This window comes from Protopterus annectens, chromosome 5.part0 (assembly GCF_019279795.1).
Source record: "Protopterus annectens isolate FY-2018-M chromosome 5.part0, PAN1.0, whole genome shotgun sequence".
In the NCBI taxonomy this organism is placed as follows: domain Eukaryota; kingdom Metazoa; phylum Chordata; order Ceratodontiformes; family Protopteridae; genus Protopterus; species Protopterus annectens.
Window position 1 is genome coordinate 1,867,524,054 of NC_056735.1, and position 25,068 is coordinate 1,867,549,121.

The 25,068-nt window shown below is 42.9% G+C and overlaps 1 protein-coding gene across 1 annotated transcript in view; it reads left to right on the plus strand.

Moving 5' to 3' along the window:
* The window catches only part of NAA16 (N-alpha-acetyltransferase 16, NatA auxiliary subunit), a 2,694,704-nt gene that overhangs the window by 1,064,250 nt on the left and 1,605,386 nt on the right, over positions 1-25,068 (plus strand). Inside the window, exon 9 of the mRNA XM_044071699.1 lies at positions 9,387-9,493. Coding sequence (XP_043927634.1) covers positions 9,387-9,493 — 107 coding nt within the window. The remainder of the gene's footprint in view (positions 1-9,386; positions 9,494-25,068) is intronic.

A 25,068-nucleotide genomic window follows, 5' to 3' on the forward strand; every position in this document is an offset into this window, starting at 1 on the left:
TCCCATACTTTGACAACCTACTAATGCAAACATCCTCTCAGAAAGTCCTGTTAAAGCATCTCCAATATACTATCACCCTTCAGCAAAGTCTGGTGTTCACAGTAAATCGACAAAAAGTCTGCATTGACCCCTATACAGGACCTGGTCTTTCTAGGCTGCAGGCTAAGCACATGTCTCATGTTGGCTTTTCTCCCACAAGAGAAGATCCGACTCTCTCTCCTTATTCTTTCAGTCCCTACTCCTTCATTCTTGCCGGGCATGGAAAATTCTTGGATCTCTGGGTTTCATGGCTGCATCCATCTCCAGGTTTCCTTTTGTAAAACTAAATAAGAGAAAGATACAGTGGTACCTGAAATCGCTTTGGTCCAAATATTGTTACCCATTAGGTACTCTGATCCCATTATTTCTGTTTCAGAAAAGAGAATTAGAGTGGTGAATATCTCAGGTGTAGCTCAATCCAGGGCTTCCTTTCAAATCAGTGGTTCCCTTTCAGGAGCTGCACACAGATGCTTCAGATCTAGATTGGGGTACACGGACAGGCTCTTTAGAGAGTCCAGGCTCACTGCCCCCAAAACAAAGGAAGGAATACATCAATGAGAAAGAAATGAGGGTACTTATTCAGGCCTTGCAGATGATGTCAATGTAGTGTGTGTGTGTGTGTGTGTGTGTGTGTGTGTGTGTGTGTGTGTGTGTGTGTGTGTGTGTAGGGGGTGGACAAAGTCTTATCTGCTATGCAGATTGGTTCTTCTAGCATGAGACCAGTTCCTACAAACTATTTACATTCCTACCCAGGACAATGTCATGACAGATTCTCTAAGCAGATCCATGGAACACCATCATGAATGGGTTTTAAACAGGGAGGTAGCTTACAGATGGGGCATTCCACAGATAGATTTATTTGCCTTCAGTCACAAGTAGCTCAAGCTGTTTTGCTCTAGGAGTCTTTGCCTGCAGGTATGGTGGACGGAGGCCATGTCTTTTCCTTGGGAAGAGAGGTTTCTTTCTGCCTTCCCTCATGCACCTCTAATTCTGAAGGTTCTGTTAAAACTCCAAAGGGACAAACAGAAATCTTGCTGATGATTCCCTTTTGGCCCAGACAGCATTGGTTTCCCCTTGCTTGCACAGAAAGGGTTCTTTGCTTCATCTCAATCTCCTTTCTGTCAGCCTGACAATGTAGACGATAGAATTCTGATCCCTTTCAAACATCAGATGTGAAGTTGTTGTATCTCGCCGTTCGTTTTTACTGATGGGTTTGGAGCCGATCTTCGGCTCCGACTCGGCCAACTGCAAAAGCTCAAGGTCTTAAACCAGCTAAAGGTCAACTCCCTATCCCATGATGCACCCTTATCTTCCCCCAGATCTCGTTTGCCGCTGCAACTTGATCAGACGTTCACCAGCTCTGGCCGTGAATAACTTTTCTTCTTTAGAAATTATAGCTGTTATATTAGCTAAAATAGTCATTTAGCCATTTTATATAGTAGTTCGAGTGTGTAGTTTTTATTTTGTAGTCAGATCTTTCAATAGAGTATATTGTTAGTCTTTAAGGCCTGTTTTTTTTTTTTTTTTTTTTTTTTTTTTTTTTTTTTTTTGTTAGGCTTTCTCTTCTCCCTATCTCTATTTAAGCTAACTTAATAACAGAGAAATTAGTGGCCATGTTTTTAGGCCCCTTTTTTCTCTTGATCTTCCTTAGATAAGAGTGTGTGTTTGATAGATTATAGCCCTTTTTTTCCACAGGGCAGAATTTTTCTTCTTATATTAGATTGGAGTGTGTTGTATTAGCCTTTTAGCCCTCATTTTTTTATAGGGCACATAGTTATCCTTATTATTAATATCATAGAGGTTAGTGGCCGTGTTTTAAGGCCTTTTCTCTTGATTATCAGTGATAATGTACTGTGTGTGTGTATTAGAGTGAATTTGCAGCCCTTCCTTTTATACAGGCAGATAAATATTTTCAGTGTGAACGTAACTTCTAAAGCCTATCTTTTCACAAGGCTTGACTAGCTTTTATGTGAATCTTTATTGTTACTGGTTTTTGCTGTTGGTTTGTTGAAAATGTCTCAGTAGGAGAACGAAAAAGCTAAGTCTGGCTTCATAAAATGCCCTAGATGTGGGCAAAAGATGTCCATAACTGATGGACATACTGAATGTGTTTACTGCTTGCGTGAGGTTCACCTGCAAGAAAACTGTTCCATATGCCAATCCTTCAGTTCAAGAGTGTTGCATGAAAGAAAGAGAAAGTTAATGGGTAAAGGTTTGCTTAAATCCTCTTTTCAAGAATCATTGGATAAGTCAAACACTCCAAAAGGACAGAACCGACAAAAACTCCATCTACATCGAAGTCAGCTTCTAGTAAAGCATCGACATCAGTTCCGCAGCCTTCAGAACTGACTGTCATTATAGTTAGGAGCTGGTCCCTTATATTGCAATCGGTGGCTTCATCACATTCCTCATGGGCCTCAAGTAAACTGTCTGATTTGGATGTGGACCTCGTGGTGAAGAAGCTTCTACAGATACTGGCGCTAGCAAAAGTTTTATCGGCACCGTCCCAGGGGCTTCGGAGCCGACCTTAGTTCCTCTTACACTTCCTGTTCCTCCTCCGATCTGCATGGATGTTTCGGAGCCGGAGGGCACGGAACTGGTGATTGTGGACCCTTCGGATCTGACACCTTCTATAGGTTTTTCGGCCCCGACTGCCCTGATACCTTCGGCGCCAACACTCACCAGTCGGGTCTGGGGAGGATAGTAGGACCGACTTGTCGGTGCCAACTTTGGCTCTCGGGGCTTTGGCTCGAGTGAGTTCGGCCCCGAACTCTGGCTCGGAGCCCTGTGTACCGGCACAGACTATTTCCATCGGATCTTCAGATCCGAGGGATTTCTCTTGGGACCGAGGGGTCTTTGAGGCTGTGAGGAAGGCTTTGTCCACCCTGACAACCACTCCATCATTTCGAGCAGCTCCCTTCCTGAAAGCACTGGTGTCTGCCTCTTGATCACATGCTCCATTGAAGTGTAGAGATCCTGAGCCTCAGGAAGCTCCATTGGGTGAGCCATGTTCTTCCGAGACCTCTCCAGAAGCCCCCACTGAAGAAGTTCCTAGGAAGAGACACTGCAAGAGGAAGCATTTGGACTCCCCACAGGAGTCACTCACTTCGGATACTGACTTGGATAAGTCAGAAGGGTCCCCACGGTCTCCCTCAGAAGATATCTCCTTTGCAGATATCTTAGAGATTCTTAAACAGAGGGGTGGCTGGAAATCCCTTAACCCTTCTGATAAGTCAGTTCTCCTGAAGGCTTTTGGGTTTCAACCCTCCACCTCTTGGGGTCTCCACCCTTCGATGAATTGCTTGAATTACTCACTCAAAGGACGTGGGAGTCCCCAGACACCACGGAGCCTGTCCCCAGGAGGCCTAACAAATTTATAACTAGCCCCTAAGACAAACTTTACCTTACTAAAGGAGTACCTGTTGATGCTATGGTGATGGCAGCAGCCACCAAAAAGGAATTATCGGACACTTCATCTGTTCATCCTCCTAATAGGGAATCTAGGATTATGGACAGATACAGGAAGTGTATGTTTGGTTCAGCAGCCTTCATCCTTTGATCGCTGAACTAAATCACACATTTTACTAGGTTACAAAGGGATCTCCTGAATGAGCTAGGAGACACCCTACATGGTTCAGTAGCTGCGGGAGTTTCAGACAAGGTAACTTCCCAGCTCTCCACTCTTAATTCGATAGTGAACTCTTCCATGCTTCTGTTGTCATATGCAGCTGATGGTATGAGCAGAGCAGCGGGTACAGGAATTGCTCTCAGGAGACATTCCTGGATGCCCTTATGTTCCTTTGTGGAACCCTTTAAGTCTTCCTTCATTAACACCCCCTTTCACGGTTCATCCTTTTTCGGACCTAAGGTAAAGGAAATTCTTACCAGGATTGAAAAGGACAGAAAGACCTTGTCTACCATCGGCGTACGTTTTTCTACCCCAAATAGACCTTACCTAAAGGGAGGGGAGGTGGAAAGATATGGTTCCGTAAATCTCTAGGATCTTTCCAGAACACTTGTGGTGACAACCCCCTAGAGGCAGAGGACTGGGTATTAATGGAAGATGTTGCCCACGCGGCAGAGGGGGGGTCTGCAGAACCAGGGTGACAGAGACCAGTTCTTTGGCAAGCCCTGTCAGTGTTCCTGAGTGGAGGCCCGACTGTTCATCTCTCCAAGCAGTCGGGGGATGCCTATCTTTGTACCTAGACGCCTGGATAAAAATAACAAAAGACAGCTGGGTCCAAAGCATAATATCCAGAAGATACTCTATTCCCTTTGCCACTCCACCCCCTCTAGTAAAGAAAATCCCAGATGTTCCACCCAATCACAGGGACCAAGCAACCATAGAGGTACAAAGGTTGCTGGACAAGGGAGTCATCCAGCCAATCCCAGCAGACCAGAGAGGATTCGGAACTTATTAAAGGTTCTTTTCAGTTCCAAAGAAAGCAGAGGACTGGAGTCCTATTATGGATCTAAGCAGACTAAACAAGTCGGTAAAAAAGACGAAGTTCCGGATGGTCACGCTTCAGTCAGTACTTCCCTTTCTGGGGAAAGACAGTTGGATGTGCTATATAGATCTGCAGGACACGTACTACCACATAAAGATGGACAGACCATCCAGGGATCATCTACGTTTCCAGCTAGGAGCCAGCCATTATCAATTTCGCGTTCTGCCCTTTGGTCTCACTACAGCCCCCAGAGTGTTCTCCAAATGTATGGCAGTAGTCCCCACTCACCTGTGATGGTTGGGATTCCAGGTGTTTCCATATCTAGATGACTGGTTCCTCACTGCCACCACCAAGCATCAACTTCTTCATGAGAGGGACACAATCTTAGACTTATGCAATCAGTTGGGGATTACCATCAACTCAGAAAAATCTGCCTTATCGCCATTGCAACAGACTGTCTTCATAGGAACAGAATTAAACACAGTTTCAATGACATTGTCTGCCTCCAGAAAGAATTTCTCTCTTATGAGAACAAGTATTAGACCTGCTTCCAAGGAAAAAGGCCCCAGTCTCAATGGTACTCAAATTTCTAGGATCGATGGCAACATTCATTGCCATTCCCCTCGCTTGAATGCACATGCGAATTATACAATGGCTCCTATTGTCTCACTGGTCCTTTCAGGAACTTCTAATGTCACACCAAATTATCATAACGAATGCATGTAAGAAGGACCTTCAGTGGTGGACGTTCATTTGTTCTACCCAATCCCATAGCCACGGTGAACACGGACGCTTCCTTGATTAGGTAGGTGGGGGCTTTTTCAGGGAAGAACAGCCCAAGGCATGTGGAAGAAACATGAGGCTCATCTGCATATAAATGTCCTAAAGATGAGAGCGGTACATCTAGCATTGCAGTCCTTTCAAAACACTCTACTTCTGGGAACAATTGCAATTCAGACAGACATGTCAGTGGTCTGGTACATCAACAAACAAGGAGGAACCAAATCTTTACCCCCTGTGTCGAGAGGCCATGAGAGTATGGCAGTGGGCAATCTCCTCTCACCACTTTCTGATAGCAACGTACATCCCGGGGAAATCCAATGTGATAGCAGACAAGCTGAGCAGGGCAATCTTACTACCTCACTAGTGGTCTCTAAAGCAACAAGTAGCGGAACGGATATTCCGCAGGTGGGGCCAGCTTGCTGCGATCTTTTTGCAACCCCAACAAACACGAAATGCAGCAGCTACTTTTCCCTAATTCCACAACCAGGGGAAGCCCAAAGGGATGCACTGGTGCACAATTGGCCCCTGGGTCTCCTTTATGCATTTACCCCCCCTTCCGTCTCATTCCCAAGGTATTACAGAAAGCAAAACTTCTGGGAAGGACCATGATACTAATAGCCCCTTACTGGCCTTGGCAAATTTGGTTTCCCTTCCTCCAGCCTCATCTCTTGGAAGAACCCTGGATCCTGGACCCAGTTCCGGATCTGTTAACCTATTCATCAGGGGCTCTTCATGCTTCTCTTCATTCCCTCAAACTGACAGTTTGGCTGCTGCAATTCCCACAATAGCCAGGATTTACAACCTCTCAACTGAGGCCCAACATATTAGAACATCCTGGCATAAATCATCTACCAGAAAGTTATATCTTGGCAAATGGAAGAGATTTTCTTTATGGGCCTCAAAGAATGATCTTGATCCTTATCTAGCTCCAATCCCATCTATATTGGAATTTTAACTAAACTTTTCAACGAAGGAGCTGCTGCAGCTACCATTAGAGTTCAATTAGCAGTGATCTCAAACTTTCATCTTAGTTTCCAGGGCTCCTATGTCATGTCGCATCAACTTGCTAAAGCCTTTCTTAAATGTGCCATTCATTTGAGGTCACCAATCAGAGCTCCAGTCATGCCATGGAATCTAAATTTTGTCCTCTCCAGAATCATATTACCTCCTTTCGAACCAGCCTTGTCCTGTTCTTTGAAATTCCTTTCATGGAAGACTGTTTTTCTGATAGCTATTACTTCTGCTCGGAGGATTTCTGAGCTAAAAGCCTTGACCATTATACCTCCTTATCTGATTTTCCATAATGACAGAGTTTTGTTCAGAACGAATCCATCTTTCTTACCAAAAGTTTGTTCAGAGACTAATCTTAACAAATCTATTGAGTTGCCAGTCTTTTTTCCTCAGTACACAAATAGGATGGAACACATGCTGCACAAACTTGATGTTCATAGACAACTCCGATTTTACCTAGACAGAATGAAACAATTCAGGTCAATGGATTAGCTCTTTGTTTCCTTTTCAGAGTCAAAGAAGGGTGCTCCAGTGGCAAAAGTAACCTTGTCAAGATGGCTATCAGATTGCATTTCCTTCATTTATAATTCACAAAATGCTCCCTTAAGTCCCACTCTACTAGAGCTCTTTCAACCTCATTAGCTTTTTCTGCAAGGTTACCATTCAATTCTATTTGTGCAGCAGCTACCTGGTCAAGACCTCATATCTTTATCACTCATTACAAAGTAGACAAGGCCTCCAGGGACAGGACCTCCTTTGGTTCCACAGTTCTGAGAAATATTCTCCCATGAGCCACCCGAGAAAGATGGTGCTTGGAATGCTGCCCATCAGTAAGAATGAACGGCGAGATAAAACTTCACATTAAAGAAGTTATGTACTCACCATAACATTCCATGTGTGTTGTTCATCTCGCCTTCATTCTTACGTTCCATCCTCGAACCCCCATCCAGTCTACCTGAGATCCGTCTCCTTTCTTATAGGGTACTTTGTCTCTTACTCAACTCTCTGAGTGGCATATTTATACTAAGTAGTCAGTCAGCAAACAAGATCCGAGGGAAGATCAGGTGCATCATGGGATAGGGAGTTGGCCTCGAGCTGGTTGAAGACCTTGAGTTTTTGCAGTTGGCCGAGTCAGAGCCGAGGATCAGCTCCGAACCCATCAGTAAGAATGAAGGCGAGATGAACAACTCACATGGAACGTTATGGGGAGTACATAACTTTTTTTTATGAGGACATGCCATAGGTTCTTCTGGAGGTGAGAAAACCTACTACTAGAAAGTCTTGTATATCCAGATCGAAAAGATTTTCTGTCTAGTATCATAAGCACACAGTACTGTTTTAAACTGAGATTCCTAATATTCTTTTATATATGTATGAGCTCTTTAAGAGCTGGCCTAGGCTGTTCATCTGTTATGGTGCATCAGTCTGCTATTTCAGTATGTTTACCTTTGGACCAACCACTGCTCTCTAGAATTGAGGTCAGGCAGTTTTTTAACCCACATATGATGGTATTTTCCCCCCTGTGGGAACCTTAACTTTGTCTCAGAAAAATTTACTCCACCAGTTTTGAGTCAGTGGCTTTGGCTGCTATGAAATTTTGTGCATGGAAAACCAGTCTATTGTTGCCCCTTACTTCTAGAAGGATTTCTGAGCTTCAGTCCCTCCTCCAGTCCTTATTTTCCATAGGGACAGAGTTTCTCTGCGGGCCAATCCTTCCTTTCATTATGCCTGAAGCGGTCAATGAGTGAGTTATACTTCAACCGGGCCATTAATCTTCCCACCTTCTTTTCAAATCCAAAGGCGAAGGTCACTTACATTCCTTAGCTGTGCAGGCAACATGGGTTTCATTTGGATAAGACTTAAGGCATTCAGAAGACAGACCAATTTGCTTCCAAGAGGCCAAGCTGGGTAACACTGTCTTCAAACAAACCATTGTTAACTGGCTTTCAAAGTTCATTTGTTTATGCCCATTGTGGTAGATCTTCACCTTCTCCATTTAAAGCCCATTCCTCTAGAGCAGTTGTCATCTGGAGATTTTCACAACAGAATTGATTACATGGCTGTTTTGGAGGCAGCCACTTGGTCATCTGTGCTCACTTTCACAAAGCATTATAGAGTAGATGCTTTTCCTAGATCCAGAGCCTCCTTTAGTAGGTCTGTGATTACCTGACAGTTCTCCCATGTCTGATCTTCATCTACCATCTCCAAGTGTTAAGCACTGAGAATCACCCAACAGTATTGGAATACTGCAACAGTGACCTAAGGAAGTACATAGTACAACTGTGTAAGAACTTATCATAACAGTAGATATCCTACTGATCACTGTTATATTATTGCTTCCCACCCTTCTTTGCCTCATTTTTTCCTGTCAGAGATATTGTCCCCTATTTTGTTGTGGACTGAGGGGTGGGGCATTCTCTACCTTCCCTTCTTTTAGCTTACCTTTTTTTCTTGCTTTTATTAGAACTTTTCCTCAGGTGTCTCCAGTTCTCCTGGTTTTAAGATAGTCTAAGGATTTTACACTTTTATATCTGTTTATGGGGGGGGGGGTGCATGGGGGGCTTGCCCCCCTGCATAAATGTGTATTCATTTGTTTTTGTTTTGTTTTTTTTAAATGTTCAAAGTTTTAAAACTTCGATCATATGGTCCCAGCTCTCTCTCTCTCTCCCTATATATATATATATGTGTGTGTGTGTGTGTGTGTGTGTGTGTAATAATGTGTTGAGGTGTCACTCTACTCTTAAAGATATACAAATTGATTTGTTGATTCAGACTAGCAAAAGTACCGCTGAATGATCTCTGAGTATTTTTGTTCTGTTTCAGCTCAATATCCGATATTATCTGTTGCTGCCCTTTCGAGTTACATTTTGAACTAAGGGTCTTTAGAAATGCATTTTTAAATTCTGTTGAGCATAGAAAATTGCTTGAAAACTGTGCTGCAGTTTTGACTTTGGGCCATTATTGCAACTGATTTTGTTGAAGAATCCATTCTGTACATGTAGAGTTAAGTTTTCTTCCATTCTATAAGAATTTGCCAGCCTAATGCCTTTAGTGATTAAAAGAAAAAAATGTATAGCCTTGTTTAATACTGATTTTTCTTTATAGGTGAAAAATTAAGAGAAACACTGGATAAGTTCTTGAGAGTCAACTTCAGCAAAGGCTGCCCACCATTGTTCACTGTTTTGAAGTCTTTGTACAGCAAGGCAGAAAAGGTAATGGTGTTTACTTGAATAGTGTTCTGCCCTTGGACTCGCATTTTTTTGTATTTATTTCACTGTTCATTTTATTGTGTTTTTGTGAGGTCACTTTTGTTTGATTCTTATAAGTTTTTTATTTTCATAATTTTGTTTTATATAGTTTGCAGTGAAGGAAGTGCATTGGTTGCCTTCAGTGGTTGGGGTTTTCTAGTCTGTTGATATTACGCACTTTGAATGCAATGTTTGGAAAAGAAAATGTGACAATGGATGCATTGCCTGGAATTCAGTATACCTTTTCATTTTGCCTTATGGGAATTGTATTTTGGGGTCCTGTGTATTCTGAGATATCTTTTGTAAGAGGGAGAATGACTCTTTCTGATGTCCTGTACTGTAATCTACCCAGAGGTGGTTAGCCCCCCAAAAATGCTCGGCTTTTTAGCCATAGTCATTGAATGTGGATATATTGATTGTGTGTACTTCTTGATGGCTTATTTTTTTATTTTTGTTTTATTTATTTATCATTTGTTTACCGGGAAAGTCTGACTTGGAATGTGCCAATTTTCAGTGGAGGCCCGGGGAGAAACACTCCAGATGCATGTCTTTTAACTGGGAGGAAACCAGACACCCCCCCCCCGGAGGAAACCCACACAAACACAGGGAGGACATGCAGACTCTGCACAGAAGGCACCCCAGCCAAAAATCGAATCGGAGAACCTCTTGTTGCTGTGAGGTGACAACGTTACCTGCTGCACCACTGCACCGTCCAAATCTTATGAAATAATTATTTTGTGTGATAACCATAGAAGTTTTCCTTTTCAGAGGAGTGTTGGCTTTGGAGGAGGAACCACACTGCTGAGTGATTCGTCTCCAGTTGTACTCTCCAAAGTGTGGCTTAATGGCTAAAGCAAACAGACAAAAAGGAAGTTGGAGTCTTGATTACTAGTGCTGTGTGCTGACATTTTGCAGTCGGTCTTCTGTCAGTTTATTATCACTGATGCCTTCACCCTGCTATGTTAATTCTTGATTCTTGATTTATTTTTGTTAAATGACTGTATCTTACAGATGTGCAGACCTGTGTGTTTTAATTCATTCCTCATGTGTTCTAGCACCACGAAATCCTTTTTAATTTTATTGAACTGGTATAACTGCTAAGGACTGAATTATTTAATTTATTTATTTGTCATTGTTGATCACGGAAAGTCCGACTGGGTAAAACCCATTTTCAGCGTAGGCCCGGGGGAAAAGCTGCACAAACAGTTACACATGATACACACATTTATAATTGCAGGGTAAAACATCTGTACTTGAGCTTATTTACATGATTTTTAAATCTTCCCTTTCTTGAACACAGCATTTTAGCACAAAAAATAGAAATTGACATATATTGGCTAATTATTGCAATAGAAAAATAAAATACAGTAATAGTTAATGTATTTTGCAACAGTAAATTGTAGATTTAACTGGCAAGATCATTACTAAAGTGTCATTAGTTTCATTGCAGTGTATTAGTTTTATTAAATGGGAAATTGTAAAATATTTCTAAAACTGAATTTTTAGTGAGTAGTAGTCTATTTCAGTCTTTTCCATAAGAAAAATCTAGCTTTTGTAATGTTCGTTTGTCTTATAAACTTAAAACTATTTAAAAACTTGCTTTCTCGCAAAGAATATTGTCACTGAATTTTAGGACTGTATCAGTGAGAATATAACTAGCATAATTATCAAGACAAGTTAGCTGCATTCACAGGTAATCTTATTTCGTACTTGATAAATCCAGAATAGCATATTTTTTTTGTAATGTTTTCAGACATTTTCAAGTCTTTTCAGCATATGTAATGAAGATAAATAAAAGACTGTAGCAGTAAACTGTGTTCATACATGAACTGGTTCAACAATACCCCAAAGGATGTGATGAAGTATTTAGATGTATGGATTAAAAATGATTCTGTTATGGCAAATAAGGATGTGTGGGAAGACTCATAAACAAAAGATAATAAAAAGCTAGAAGGTGGAAGCTCCTGATTATGTCTAGGGGTAGTAAGATAGAAGCAGTGAAATTGTTTTTAGTCCCTTTAGTTTTATGTACAGGCCAGCTGTATTTTTATCAAGCAGAGGAGAAGTTGTGGATCATAGTTAAAGAGGAGCTTGACGGCAACACATAAGTGGGATAGGTTGATTCTCCCCATAGAATAGGGTAATTTAGGATTACCTGATTTCAGTGGATATTTTAGAGCTGCATACTCAAGGCTCATATATGTAGTTCAAGCAAAGGGTTATACATTAAAGTGGAAAGGGATGATGAGGAAATGGGGGGAGAGTCCAGTAAGTAAGGAGAGAGTGGGATTTTGGATGCATGTACTTGGAGAATAGTAGCCTTACAGAACAATTAGATCTGATGTTAATCTTCATTCATTCCTTACTGATGGGTTATCGGTTCCGTCCTCGGAACTGAGCCAGCCAATGTCAAGCTCGCATCAGCCAAAAACTCTAGCCAAGGTCCTACCCAGAATGCTCTGCTCCCTGTTACCTCAGATCTCGTTTGCTGCATTGCTGTACAGCCGTGTCAAGCCATTCAGATAAGTGTCTAATTTTTTGAAAGTTGTATACTTTGTTCTTACTTTTAAGTTTTTCAATAGTTACTACTACTATTTTCCTACCCTACCATATACTTTAGACTCACTCCCTTTAGTCTTTTTCCCTTTATTACCCTTTTCTTACCTCTGAAGGTAATTATTCATTACCGTTGTTGGTAATCCTTCCTTTTCTCTTCTTACCCTTTTGGGTAGACTTTCCTCTTCTTTTTGGTATTGTTCTTCTCCATATCATAATTTTGGATAAGAAAAGTAGTGTTGGTTTTAAGCAGGGTAAGGATTGCAGCCGTAAATTACCGCTTTCCGATGGCCATGACTTGTGTGTCTACTGTCTGAATGTCTCCCACCTTACTGTGGATCCCCCGTGTGGGATTTGTAGAAACTTTTTGACCTGGACTTTTAACAAGAGGAAGAATAAATTAATAATGAAAGGTCTTCTCACATCTCCTTTCTCTGAGTCTATTTCTGGGTCGGAGGGCTCACCCCCTCCTGTTAAACCCCATAAGAGGCATTCTTCCTCTTCATCATTGAGGTCTCTCCCTTCTTCTCCCTCTGGAGATCGTAGGGAGTCGACTCATAAGAAGGTGAAATTGATTACTACTTAGGCGCTGCCACCTGTGTCCCTGTCGACTCCAGGCTCAGCACTGCCCCAAATGATTCTGGCTCCAGCCATGTCTTCCTTATCGGCACCGGAGTTCTCAGTGCAGACAACTACTGCTCTGACAGTTCCATCGCAGCCCTTACCGGCACTGTCCATGCAGGTACAGTTCCCTTCGGCACCATTGGTATAATCCCCTTCGGCTCTGAGTATGATGTTTGTCTTCCACAGTGCAGACATTTTCGGCGCCGACAAGCTCTTTGGTGCAGTCCTTCTCGGCACCGGCCTTATTACTGATGCAGAAACTTTCCTCGACGGCACCATACCCATTGGGGCAGACTTTTGCCTTTACGGTGCAATCATCTTCAATTTCTATGGCACTGACGTCGGTGCAGACTACTTCCAGACCATTTTCTTCAGTGCAGATGCTCTTGGTTCCAGCCTCTGCACCTCCCAAATTAGCAAAGACCAAGTATTCTCCTTCCTTGGATCCATTCGCTGGTAATCAATGTAGTCATTTTCTAGAAAGGCCAGAATCGCCATCAGCTCTATGAGGTCATCCAGGAGCCTCTCTGAGCAAGATGTGTTGCGGCTTGTTGACCAGTTTGTGGCCAGACGTCTCTCTCACCCATCAAAGTACACATTCCCTCCTTCAGGTGAACGTATATCTCCTCAAACTCCAACGTACACTCCTCCTTCGACTTCTACCCAGGTTTTTAAACCTATTACTCCGATAGCAACTTCTCTTCCTCCGAGTCCAATAGTGGATCTCACTTTGGAACCAGAGTCGTCCTTGTGGCCCTTGGTGCACTGGGCATCAGGCTCTTCTCAGGCCAGTGGCTGTGCCGTGGGGGAGGGCATTCCTGGTTCCACGCCGTTTTTTTCTATGGCACCCTCCAGGAATCCTCTCTCTCTCATGGTTCACAGTCCTCTTGCGACACCTGGTCTGGGGGTCGGCTTGTTGGGGTTGGGTGTGACCCCTGTTCCGAGGTTGTCGTGCTCAGTTCTGGGCTCCCATTCCTCCGTGGGTAGGCCAGCCTTCCAGGCTATGGAGAGGGCGCTTGCCTCCATTGGCAAACCCCACAAGTCGGAGTCCTGTCCCCCCTCTGCGCTGCAACTGTCACAAGCCACAACCACCGGACACCAGGCACAGGGGCCTCAGGGTTCACCACCTGAGGAGACCCCGTCTCTGCAGTCTTCCCCAGAACCTCCTACAGAGGAAGTACCCCGCAAAGCATCGTGCAAGAGGAAGCACATGGACTCCACCGAGGAGTCGTTGACTGAGGATATGGATTTTGATGATGGGGAAGGGTCCCCACGGTCACCCTCTGATGAGGTGTCCTTTGGTGACATCCTCAAGATCCTTAGACAGAGGGGTGACTGGAAGTCCTCTAATCCTTCCTCTGCTGAATCTATATTCCTGCAGGTCTTTCGTGCTCGGCCCACTACCTCCTGGGTCACCCAGCCGGCCCATGAGCTCATCCAGCTCATCGTCCAGCATGCATGGAAGGCTCCTGAAACCCTGGAAGCAATACCAAGGAGACTAGATAAAATGTTATCACCCCCCGACTGAGTACCCACATTGGTCACAAGGTCTTCCAGTAGATGCTATGGTGGTGGCAGCTGCAACTAAGAAGGATTCGGCAGAAGAGAGCCAAACTGTCCATCTGCCCAACAAGGAGTCCCGGGTGATAGACAGAATAGGGAAGCATGTGTTTGCTTCATCGGCCTTCGCCTTAAGGCCTTTGAACTACGTGAAACACTTTACCAGGCTTCAGAGGGATCTTATCAACCAGCTCTCTGAAACCTTGATAGGAGCGGTTTCCGACAAGGTCTGTGACAACGTGGCTTCTCAGCCACCCTAGAGTCCATTTCCAACTCTTCCATGCATCTTATTTCATACACAACGGAAGGAGCAGTTAGAGCGGCAGGCACGGGTATAGTCTCCAGATGACATGCCTGGATGCACCTTTGCGACTTCGCGGACTCATTTTAAGGCTTCCTTCATGAACGCCCCATTGAGGCTGCTTCTTTGTTTGGCCCAAAAGTGAAAGATAGGCTGGTGAGGTGTGAACAGGATGGCAAGACCCTGTCTGCTGTTGCTGTCAGAAACTCCATTCCTTAACGATTCTACTCCAGAAATCAGAGGAGCAGGAAGATGTGGCACAGAAAACCACATTTATCTGGACATCTGAGAAATAAAGTCTGAACAGTAAAGGGCCCAGCACAGAACCCTGATGACTGGCCTTTTGCTAGATGTGAATTTACCCACTTTGACAGTGTGGGTCCCGTCAGCGAGCCATTTGGCTACCTACCTGGAGACACATGGGTTAATTCCCAATTGAGTGAGTTTCTCTGTAATACTTGAGTGGGGAAGGTAGGCAAGGGTGCACAGTGTTTCCCTCGTCCATGACCTTGGTGACTTTCTTAAAGCAGTCAACCAGGTTTAACAGACATGATCTACCCTTGATGAATCAAGCACAACACAGCTTAGAAGAACCAACCAATTTAATGCAACAACAATTTAATCCACGTTAAGCGCTTTCTGCACACAATACAAAGGACTTCATCGTACAAGTATCAAATGACCCAACCCAGCCTTGTATAGTTTACACAGTTAAAACCCCAATTAATCACTAATTGTTAAAAATATGTTGTTGAAAATTAACCAGTACAATTCATAAATAGAAAAATTCAAAAGTAAATACAACTTTAATAAAATAATATAACAACAATAAAATTGCTAACTTTATATAAAAAAAATTTCTAAATGGTATAGCGCCTGTTTTTCTTTATCCAGGTTATCCTAAAATGTTTTTTTAATTTTAAAATACTGGAAATACTTATAGCTTCATTGATTTCCAGATATTCCATTGCGTTACATCGCAACTGTCATTTCAGTTCACTGATATCTAAATATATATATCTAAACATTTACCTTGTGGGTCCCTTTCCAAATGTTGAACCACCAAAAACTTAAAGGTGTGGTCTTTATATTCATTAATGTGCCTAGTAGGTGCATTAGTCATCCTGCAGTGCTTGATATCTAATAAATGTTCCCCTATCCTATTCTTAAAATGTCTACTAGTTTTCCCTTTGTAGAATAAGGCGCAATTTTGGCACTTTGCTTTGTATTTTGAGTATTGCAGTTGTAATGCCCATTAATAACAATAACTTTACCATTCAGATGGAACTTTTCTCCTGTTTCCAATATATGGGAACAAAATATGCACCTCTTGCACTTGAAATTCTCCTTCATCCTATTGGTGCCCATTTTACTAGTGTCTTTACTCATTTTCAGTATATTTTTAAAGGAAAGAAATGCCAGAAGAGTCCAAAAAAACACAATAATCCACAGCAAAATAGACTCTTTAGGTACACAGTAAAGTTCCAGACAGTAGGACCTTTCACGAAAGTCTTTTAATCACACAAACATAAATCGTAAAATCCAAAAACACGAAGCACATGAACGCTAAAAACATACGATGTGAGAGTGTTCAATCTCGCCTTTGTTCTTACACATGGGTTCGGAGCCGATCCTCGGCTCCGTGCCGGCCGACTGCAAGCTCTGCATCGAGAAGAAGCTTGAGGACATCTAATACCCACAATCCCCCTCTGCCTTTACCTCAGATCTAGTTTGCCGCTGCTGCATTCGCATCGTTGGAGGCTAGCTCGAGCATCTTCAGATAAGATTTAACTTTCTTTTTGTTAAATTTTAGGAAAACTTGTTCAAAATTACTTGTTAGTGTATTTAGTGTATGGTGTGTGTGTAGAGAGAAATTCTCGGTACCGTTAACTTAGTTTAACTTCTTTTAACTGGTATAGAGTTTTTCGGGGCCTACCACCCTACTTGGATTAGACAACCGGACTGACATTTTTACGGATTTGACCTTTTTTCTCTGGATTGACTGTTACTGGACTTGACTTTTTTTCTCTTACTACAAAATGTCTGAGAAAATGAAATCTGGATTTAAACGTTGCCAGTGTGGCCAAAAAATGTCGGTCACTGACAACCACAGTTCCTGTGTCTACTGCCTTGGCCCTCTCCACTTACAAGAGGACTGTTCAATTTGTCACTCTTTTAGTGGGAGGGTCATGACAGATAGGCGCAGGAAACTGATGGACAGAGGGTTATTGAAACCTTCTTTCCAGGAGGCTCTGGATGCTTCAGACCAGGCATCCAAATCCTCGAAGGAATCGAAGACGTCGGAGCCCAAGTCATCGGCTCCGAGCTCTTCGGGCAAAGTTAGATCACCGGTTCCACAGACTTCGAGGCCGAGTGTTCAACTGTTGGCAGTTTCCGAGCCTCGAGTCTTGGAACCGGTGACGGAGCTCCCTCCACCGACTCTCTTGAGGTCGGCTCCGTCTTCGATCCCTTCGACTCGTTCTTCCAGGCCCCTCTCCGACACCGATGTGGACCGTGTGGTGCAGAAATTGATGGAGAATACGGCCTTATCCAAGCTTATCTCGGTCTCCTCTCAGTTGATGTCGAGACTTGAAGGCCTTCCACTATCTCCATCTGTTCCTCCTCCGAGACCTATCCAGTCTTGGGAGGCGGAAGAAGCTGAACTGATGATTGTGGAGCCCTCGGTGCCAGAACCGTCTTTTTCTCGGTCGGCACCGTTCACCTCGACTCCATCCGATCCGGTACTGGAGTCTCGGAGCCGAAGATCCATCCTTGGTTCCGGGACCGAGAGTCGGACTGATGTTTCGGTTCCGACACTCCCTCTCGGAGCCTCGGCGCGGATCGACTTGGTTCCGTCCTCGGGTCGGTGCCTTCGGTTCCTGTTTCGGGATTCTTCCCATTTCTTCCGAACCGGGAGATACCTCGACTCGGGACCCGGGGGCCTTCGACCTCATGAGGAAGGTGTTGTCTACCCAGACAACCACATCAGCAGGAACAGCTTCTCCTCCCCATAAAGGACCGTTATCTTCCTCTGCACCAACGGCCACATCCAAGCGTCGAGCACCGGTGTCTCAGCCACCCCTGGAGGGTGCCCCCTCTTCCTCGGAGGCTTCTTCGGATGTTCCCCCCGAAGAGGTCCCTAGGAAAAGATTGTGTAAGAGGAGACACTTAGATTCTCCACAGGAATCTTTAACATCCGATACTGACTTGGATGAGTCAGAAGGGTCCCCAAAGTCACCTACGGAAGATGTCTCCTTTTCTGACATCTTGGAGATCCTAAGCAGAGAGGTGATTGGCAGTCCCTCCCCCCTTCTGAGGATGAGTCAGTTCTGCTGAAGGCATTTGGTGCTCGCCCTTCCTCCTCCTGGGTCACTCCGCCCTTCGATGAGTTAATGGAGTTGATTGCTCAAGGCGTGGGAGACACCTGACACGGTGGAACCAGTCCCTAGGAAGCCTAATAAGTACATTACGGCACCACAGGACAAGGCTTACCTCACCAAAGGAGTTCCAGTAGATGCCATGGTGGTGGCAGCGGCCACGAAAAAGGAGATGTCGGAGTCTTCCTCATCTGTCCATCCGCCTAACAGAGATTCTAGGACCATGGACAGATACGGGAAGCGCATTTTCAGTTCAGCGGCTTTCTCTATGCGTTCCCTGAACTATTTGACTCATTTTACACGCTTACAGAGGGATCTAGTCAAAGAGTTGGGAGATACCCTCCAGGGTACTACAGATGCTGCTGTTTCAGAGAAAGTTACAGCACATCTCAACACCCTTACATCCATTGTAAACTCGTCCATGAGGCTGATATCATACGCAGCCGAGGGATCGAGTAGGGCAGCGGCTTCAGCGATTGCTCTTCGTAGGCAATCCTGGATGCGCTTATGTTCGTTTGCGGAAGCCTTCAAGTCTTCCTTTACTAACGCCCCATTTGATGGAGCCACACTTTTTGGCCCTAAAGTAAAGGAGACCCTTACCCGGTGTGAACAGGAGGGAAAGACTCTGTCTGCTGTCGGAGTCCGTTTTTCCACCCCTTCCAGACCGTACCCCAAAGGGCAACGTGGTGGGAAAATGTGGTTTCGAAAACCCCAAGGATCTTTCCCAAACACACAGGGTGATGCCCCCTCTAGAGGCAGAGGGGGGGGCAGAGGTGGAAGACGCCACCCTGGCGGCAGAGGGGGTCCACAAAACCAAGGTGACAGGGATAACCTCCCTGGCAAACCTTTTCAGCACTCCTGAGAGGAGGCCCGACTGTCCTGCTCTGGAGGCAGTCGGGGGTCGCTTAGCTTTATACCCTCAGGCCTGGCAAAACCTTTCTTCAGACAATTGGGTAAAAAGCGTTGTTACCAGAGGTTACAAAATCCCATTTCTATCCACCCCCATTCCAAAGAGAAAACTCCCAGATGTACCACCCCATCTGCGAGAGCCAGCAGCTACAGAAATTTCAAAGCTGCTAGGAAAGAGAGTCATCCAACCAGTCCCAGCGGACCAAATAGGATTCGGAACTTACTCAAGGTTCTTTTTAGTTCCAAAGAAAACAGGGGACTGGAGGCCGATTCTGGACCTAAGCCATCTCAACACCTTTGTCAAGAAGGAAAAGTTCCGAATGGTCACGCTTCAATCGATCCTTCCATTCTTACAGAAGGACGACTGGATGTGCTCAATAGATCTGAAGGATGCATACTACCACATCAAAATGGCCAGGGCGTCCAGGGATCATTTGCGCTTCCGGCTGGGAGCCAGTCACTATCAGTTTCGAGCCCTGCCCTTTGGTCTGACCACAGCCCCAGGGTCTTCACCAAATGCATGGCAGTGGTAGCGTCTCATCTGAGGCGCCTAGGATTCCAGGTGTTTCCGTATCTGGACGACTGGCTCCTGTCTGCCACCACCAGGCGTCAACTGATACAGGCCAGGGATTACACCCTACAACTTTGTACACACCTTGGAATTTCAGTAAATTTTGAAAAATCTTTACTACAGCCATCACAGCATATCTTATTCATAGGAGCGGAATTAGATACGCACCATTTAGTTCTAAGACTTCCTACAGAAAGAATAGTAGCACTTCAAATCAACATTTCTCTTCTGCTGTCGTCCAGAAAGTCCCCGGCAAAACTTGTTCTGAAAGTCTTGGGTCTCATGGCAGCTTCTCTCGTTGTGATACCATTGGGAAGACTGCACATGAGAGTGCTACAATGGCTTCTGTTTGCACAATGGTCATTCCAACAACTTCCACTGACTCACGAAATATTGATAACGAAAACATGCAAATCACACCTAATGTGGTGGTTACAGACTTGCAACCTATCCAGCGGAAGACCATTTGTGCTACCCGCACCGTCAGCGACGATAACCACGGACGCTTCCCTGATAGGGTGGGGGGGCATCTTTCAGGGACAGACAGTCCAAGACGAATGGACCAATCTGGAGTACAATCTGCACATCAATGTTCTGGAGTTGAGGGCAGTGTTTTTGGCGTTGCAACACTTTGCTCCCCTTCTTCCTCCAGGGACCATTGCAGTTCAGACAGACAACATGTCCGTAGTCTGGTACATAAACAAGCAAGGGGGAACCAGGTCTTACCAACTATGCAGAGAATCCATGAGAATTTGGCAATGGGCGGAGTCCACCGGTCGCTTTCTGATCGCAACGCACATCCCGGGGTCATCCAACGTCATAGCCGACAGGCTGAGCAGGGCAATACTGTTGCCTCACGAGTGGTCCCTCAAACAGTCAGTTGCGAGAATGATTTTTCGCAAATGGGGCCAGCCTACCTGCGATCTGTTTGCGTCTCCAATGAACGCCAAATGCAGGAGCTACTTTGCCCTATTACCCTCCAGGGAAGTCCCCAGGGACGCTGGTGCACGATTGGCCCCGGGTCTCCTATATGCTTTTCCTCCATTTCCCATGATTGCAAAGTTTCTACAGAAAGCCAACAACCTTCAGAGGACTATTATCCTCATTGCTCCGTTCTGGCCTCGTCAAATTTGGTTCCCTTTTCTATTGCATCACCGCATTCGGGGACCTTGGATGCTGGACCCAGAGCCAGATCTACTGACTCACTCGTCAGGAGTTCCTCACCCATCTCTAGAATCTCTCCATCTGGCAGCTTGGCTGCTCCGCTTGCCTTTCTAGCCAGGTCGGTTCCCCTTACATCGGCGGTTCAAGATATTTTAGTGGCTTCTCATAAAGTTTCCACTACGAAGACTTACACCAGTAAGTGGAAAGCGTTTTGTCTTTTGGGCGGAGTCACATCATTTGGACCCTGTTATAGCTCCGTTAAACAAGATTTTAGAGTTCTTGACTGAACTATTTCATGAGGGAGCTTCCCCGGCTACTTTAAGAGTACAGTTAGCTGCCATTTCTAACTGTCATGTAGAGGAATGTGGTGCCTATCATGGCTCACAGACTTTGTAAAGCTTTTTAAAAGGTTCTTTTCATATCAGACCACCAGTCAGAAGTCCGACATCACCGTGGAATTTGAACCTGTTACTCTCTAAATTGATGTTGCCACCCTTTGAACCAGCCTCAAGTTGCACATTGAAATTTTTGTCATGGAAAACTTTATTTCTAGTGGCCATTACATCTGCTAGACGAGTGTCTGAGCTTCAGGCCCTTTCTGTCAAACATCCTTATTTAATATTTCATTCTGACAGAGTATCCCTACGCACTAATCCATCCTTTCTCCCCAAAGTTTGCTCTTCTAGTAATATTAATCAGTCCATTGAATTACCCACCTTCTTTAAGAACCACTCTAACAAATTGGAGTATATGTTGCACAAACTGGATGTCCATAGACAACACAGATTTTATTTGGATAGAACAAAAGATCACAGGAAATCTGATCAACTATTTGTAGCTTTTGCTGACAGCAGAAAGGGTCTTGCAGTTACGAAACGAACTCTTTCTAAATGGCTAACTGACTGTATCACATATGTTTATGAGGCCTCTGATCAAACATTATCAGTCAAACCCAAAGGACATTCCACCAGATCAGTTTCTACATCTTTGGCTCACGCAGCTCGCCACCACTAGACACTATTTGTGCGGCTGCTACTTGGGCTAAACCACATACATTTATCTCTCATTACAAAGTGGACAGGGTTTCTAGGGATAGGGCAACCTTTGGTTCCACTGTGCTCAGGAACGTTCTCCCTTGAGTTTCTCAGGATCATGGAGCTAGGGACGCTACCCATGTGTAAGAACAAAGGCGAGATTGAACACTCTCACATAAAGAAGTTATGTCCTTACCATAACGTTCCATGTGGAGTGTTCATCTCGCTTGGTTACACTCCCACCCCTCCCACCCTTAGGAAGAACGTTCAATTTGGTGCCTGGTCTGGAGTATTCTCCTTCTGCTGTTGCATTATTAGTGTTACTATCATACCCTTGGTATGTTTGTATATATGTACATCTATGTATATAGTTAGCATGTGTGTGTGCTTTTATGTCTGGTTTGCTTGCAAACTAGATCTGAGGTAAAGGCAGAGGGGGATTGTGGGTATTAGATGTCCTCGAGCTTCTTCTCGATGCAGAGCTTGCAGTCGGCCGGCACGGAGCCGAGGATCGGCTCCGAACCCATGTGTAATAACCAAGGCGAGATGAACACTCCACATGGAACGTTATGGTAAGGACATAACTTCTTTTTTTCGTTTGTAACACTTCCTCAGATGTGGGTTATTTGCAAAAAATTAATCCTTTTTATACTAATAGAACAGCAATGAGCCATTAACGTGTTAATTAATTTTTGAAGAGATCATAATACCAAAAGCTGTGGTATGGTAATGCATTACTTGTGTATTAAAACATGAACAAAACATTACAACTTTGAACAGAACAGACTTGTTTGATATTTAAAATATTAAGATCCTTATGAATAATGCATAAAACAATGATAAAAAGTGTATATTTGTAAAAACATTGTTAGAAACAGTACTTGTAAACATTTCATTTCAAGAAAAAACGCTTTTGCTCATTTCAGTGTGTTATACTGCCATCTAGTGACCATTATCCTTCATTGCACCCTAAAAACAACTGATATGTATAAAGAAATGTTACTTGAGACTTTTCTTTTATGTTAAATAATACATGAAACATTTTTAAAAAGTAAGAACTGAATACAATTAATTGAACTTGATATGAATTGTCTTCGTAAAATACCATAAATGAAATTAATACCTTACTAAAAATGTTAAAATAAATTGAACAAGTGCTTTACTTGACGTTGATGGAATAAAAAGAATGTAAGGTGAGGACAGGGATAGTATAAAACACTGACCCTATATTTAGACATTAAGCTAAAAATGAAAAAAAAAAATTATAAAAAAATATGTAAAAAATGTATGTATGTGTAGATATATATATATATATATATATATGTATATAAATTGATTAATGATATATCCATATTTTTGTACTATTTAAAATACAATATGACAATATTAAAATACATTATTAAAAATGGGGCTCATAATTTAGCTGCCCTCAATTTTCAAAGCAGGGCTATTGATATATGATCATTTAATCCTGGATGTTTATTGGCTTGTAAGTTGACCTGCCACCAAAGCTCCCTATACTCTATCCTTTCTTCCTATAGGCCTCCCCTCTCATCATTCTTTACTTTTTCCAAGACAAAAAAGAAAAAGCGTGCATTCTCACAATTTTGAGTGTGTCTATATAGAGCGTTGGTTTCTTATTTACTTTGTATATCATATATGTGTTCATAGATTTTTCTTTTAAGCTTACGTTCTGTTTTTCCTATGTTAAAAGCCTGGCAGGCTTTACACTTGGCTAAATACAGCAAGCCAAAATCATCACAATTATAATATTCCTTCCCCACTAATGTTGTATTTCTACTTTCTAAGTATATGGACTCATTGTTAACAATGTAAGCACACTGAGAACAGTGCCCACATTTGTATGTTCCATTTTTTTCTTTTATTACTCGGGCTGTTCGTAGTATTGTGTTCTAACAAATTATTCAAATTATAAGAGTTCTTGTATACCACTCTTAACCTTTCCTTACTAATTTTGTCCAAATCAGTAATGGAAGTGAACCTTTTCAATTCTTCTTCCAGTGTATTTCTCACCATAATTGAAGTTGCATTAAATTCCAGCACCAAAGCCCTGTTGAAATTTTCATCATGCTTATTTTTTCGTATTATTTCCTCATTTTTGCCCAAAATCCGTGTTCTCCCTTGTAAAACTTATTTTTCTATATTTTCCAAAAGACACCGGATATTTTTTTGCCACAAACATTTGATTAAGAATTTTCATTTCTTATATAAAAGCTTGTTCCTCAGAGGTAATTCTCGAAGACCATATATACTGGCCACTGACTAAATTCCGCTTTTGGGTGTGTAGGGTGCGCACTAGTGTAATGTAGATATGAATTTGAATAGGTTGCCTTCCTATATACTCTGGAACATAGTTTACCTTCTTTTTTATATATTTCTGTGTCCAGGTATAGTAACTTTTCCTTATCAGCTTTATATGTAAATTTCAGAAAATCTGTGCTGTTATTCAGAAAACCTATAAATTCAATAATTTTTTCACTGGATGCAATCCAAAAAATACATTTGTCATCCAGGAATCTTTTATATAAAAGCCATTTCTGGCTGTATATTGAATTTAAAATCAGCTTTTCCTCCCATTTTGCTAAAACAAGATTCGCATGTGTTGGGGCACAAAACCAAGTCGGTTAAATGCAAGATAACTGTACATTCATCATGAGTCAGACTGTTATCTTCAAGCATTGCTTCTTCCAAAAATACCAGTCCTCCTTCATGTGGTATTACTGAAAACAGATCTACAACATCCACCGTTAGGAAGGTCAATTCCTCCCTGTACTGATCTTGTTTAATGCATCTTAAAAAGTCCCATGAATCTCTAAGGATGTTGTTTCTTCCTAACCACAACTTTTTAAACTTGCTATCTACGAACTTAGCAAGAGGCAAAGTTTTTGATCCCTCCGCTGAGACTATTGGTCTCAGAGGTGGGTCTATTCCATTTTTGTGTGTTTTAGGAATACCAAAAATGGATGGTATCCTTGGTTTCTCCACTTTTAAAAATGCATACATCTTATCTATTAAAATTTCAACTAATAGGTCTTCTAACACCATATCCACTCTATTGTAAGCTATATTAATTTCATTCTTAGAAATAGTACAGTATCTAGAGGTATCTCTCAAAATCTCTTTCATTTTACCATCATACCTGAGTCCATTAATACCATCACCCCACCCTTGTCCGGTTTCATAACTCTAATTTCTAAATTGTTCATTAGTTCCTTTAAAACTGAATTTTCTTTCTCATCTAAGTTGGCTTTATACCCAACTTTTGTAAATTTCTTCCTAATTTCAGTTTCAACCAAACTTTCAAAGTTTTTAAGTTGTGGATGCAGTGGGGGGTTAAATGTGCTCTTTTCTACTAATTTAACAGATCCCATGGTGTTCACCTGGTTAAAAAAGATTTGTAAATGAATTTTCCTAAGAAAAGT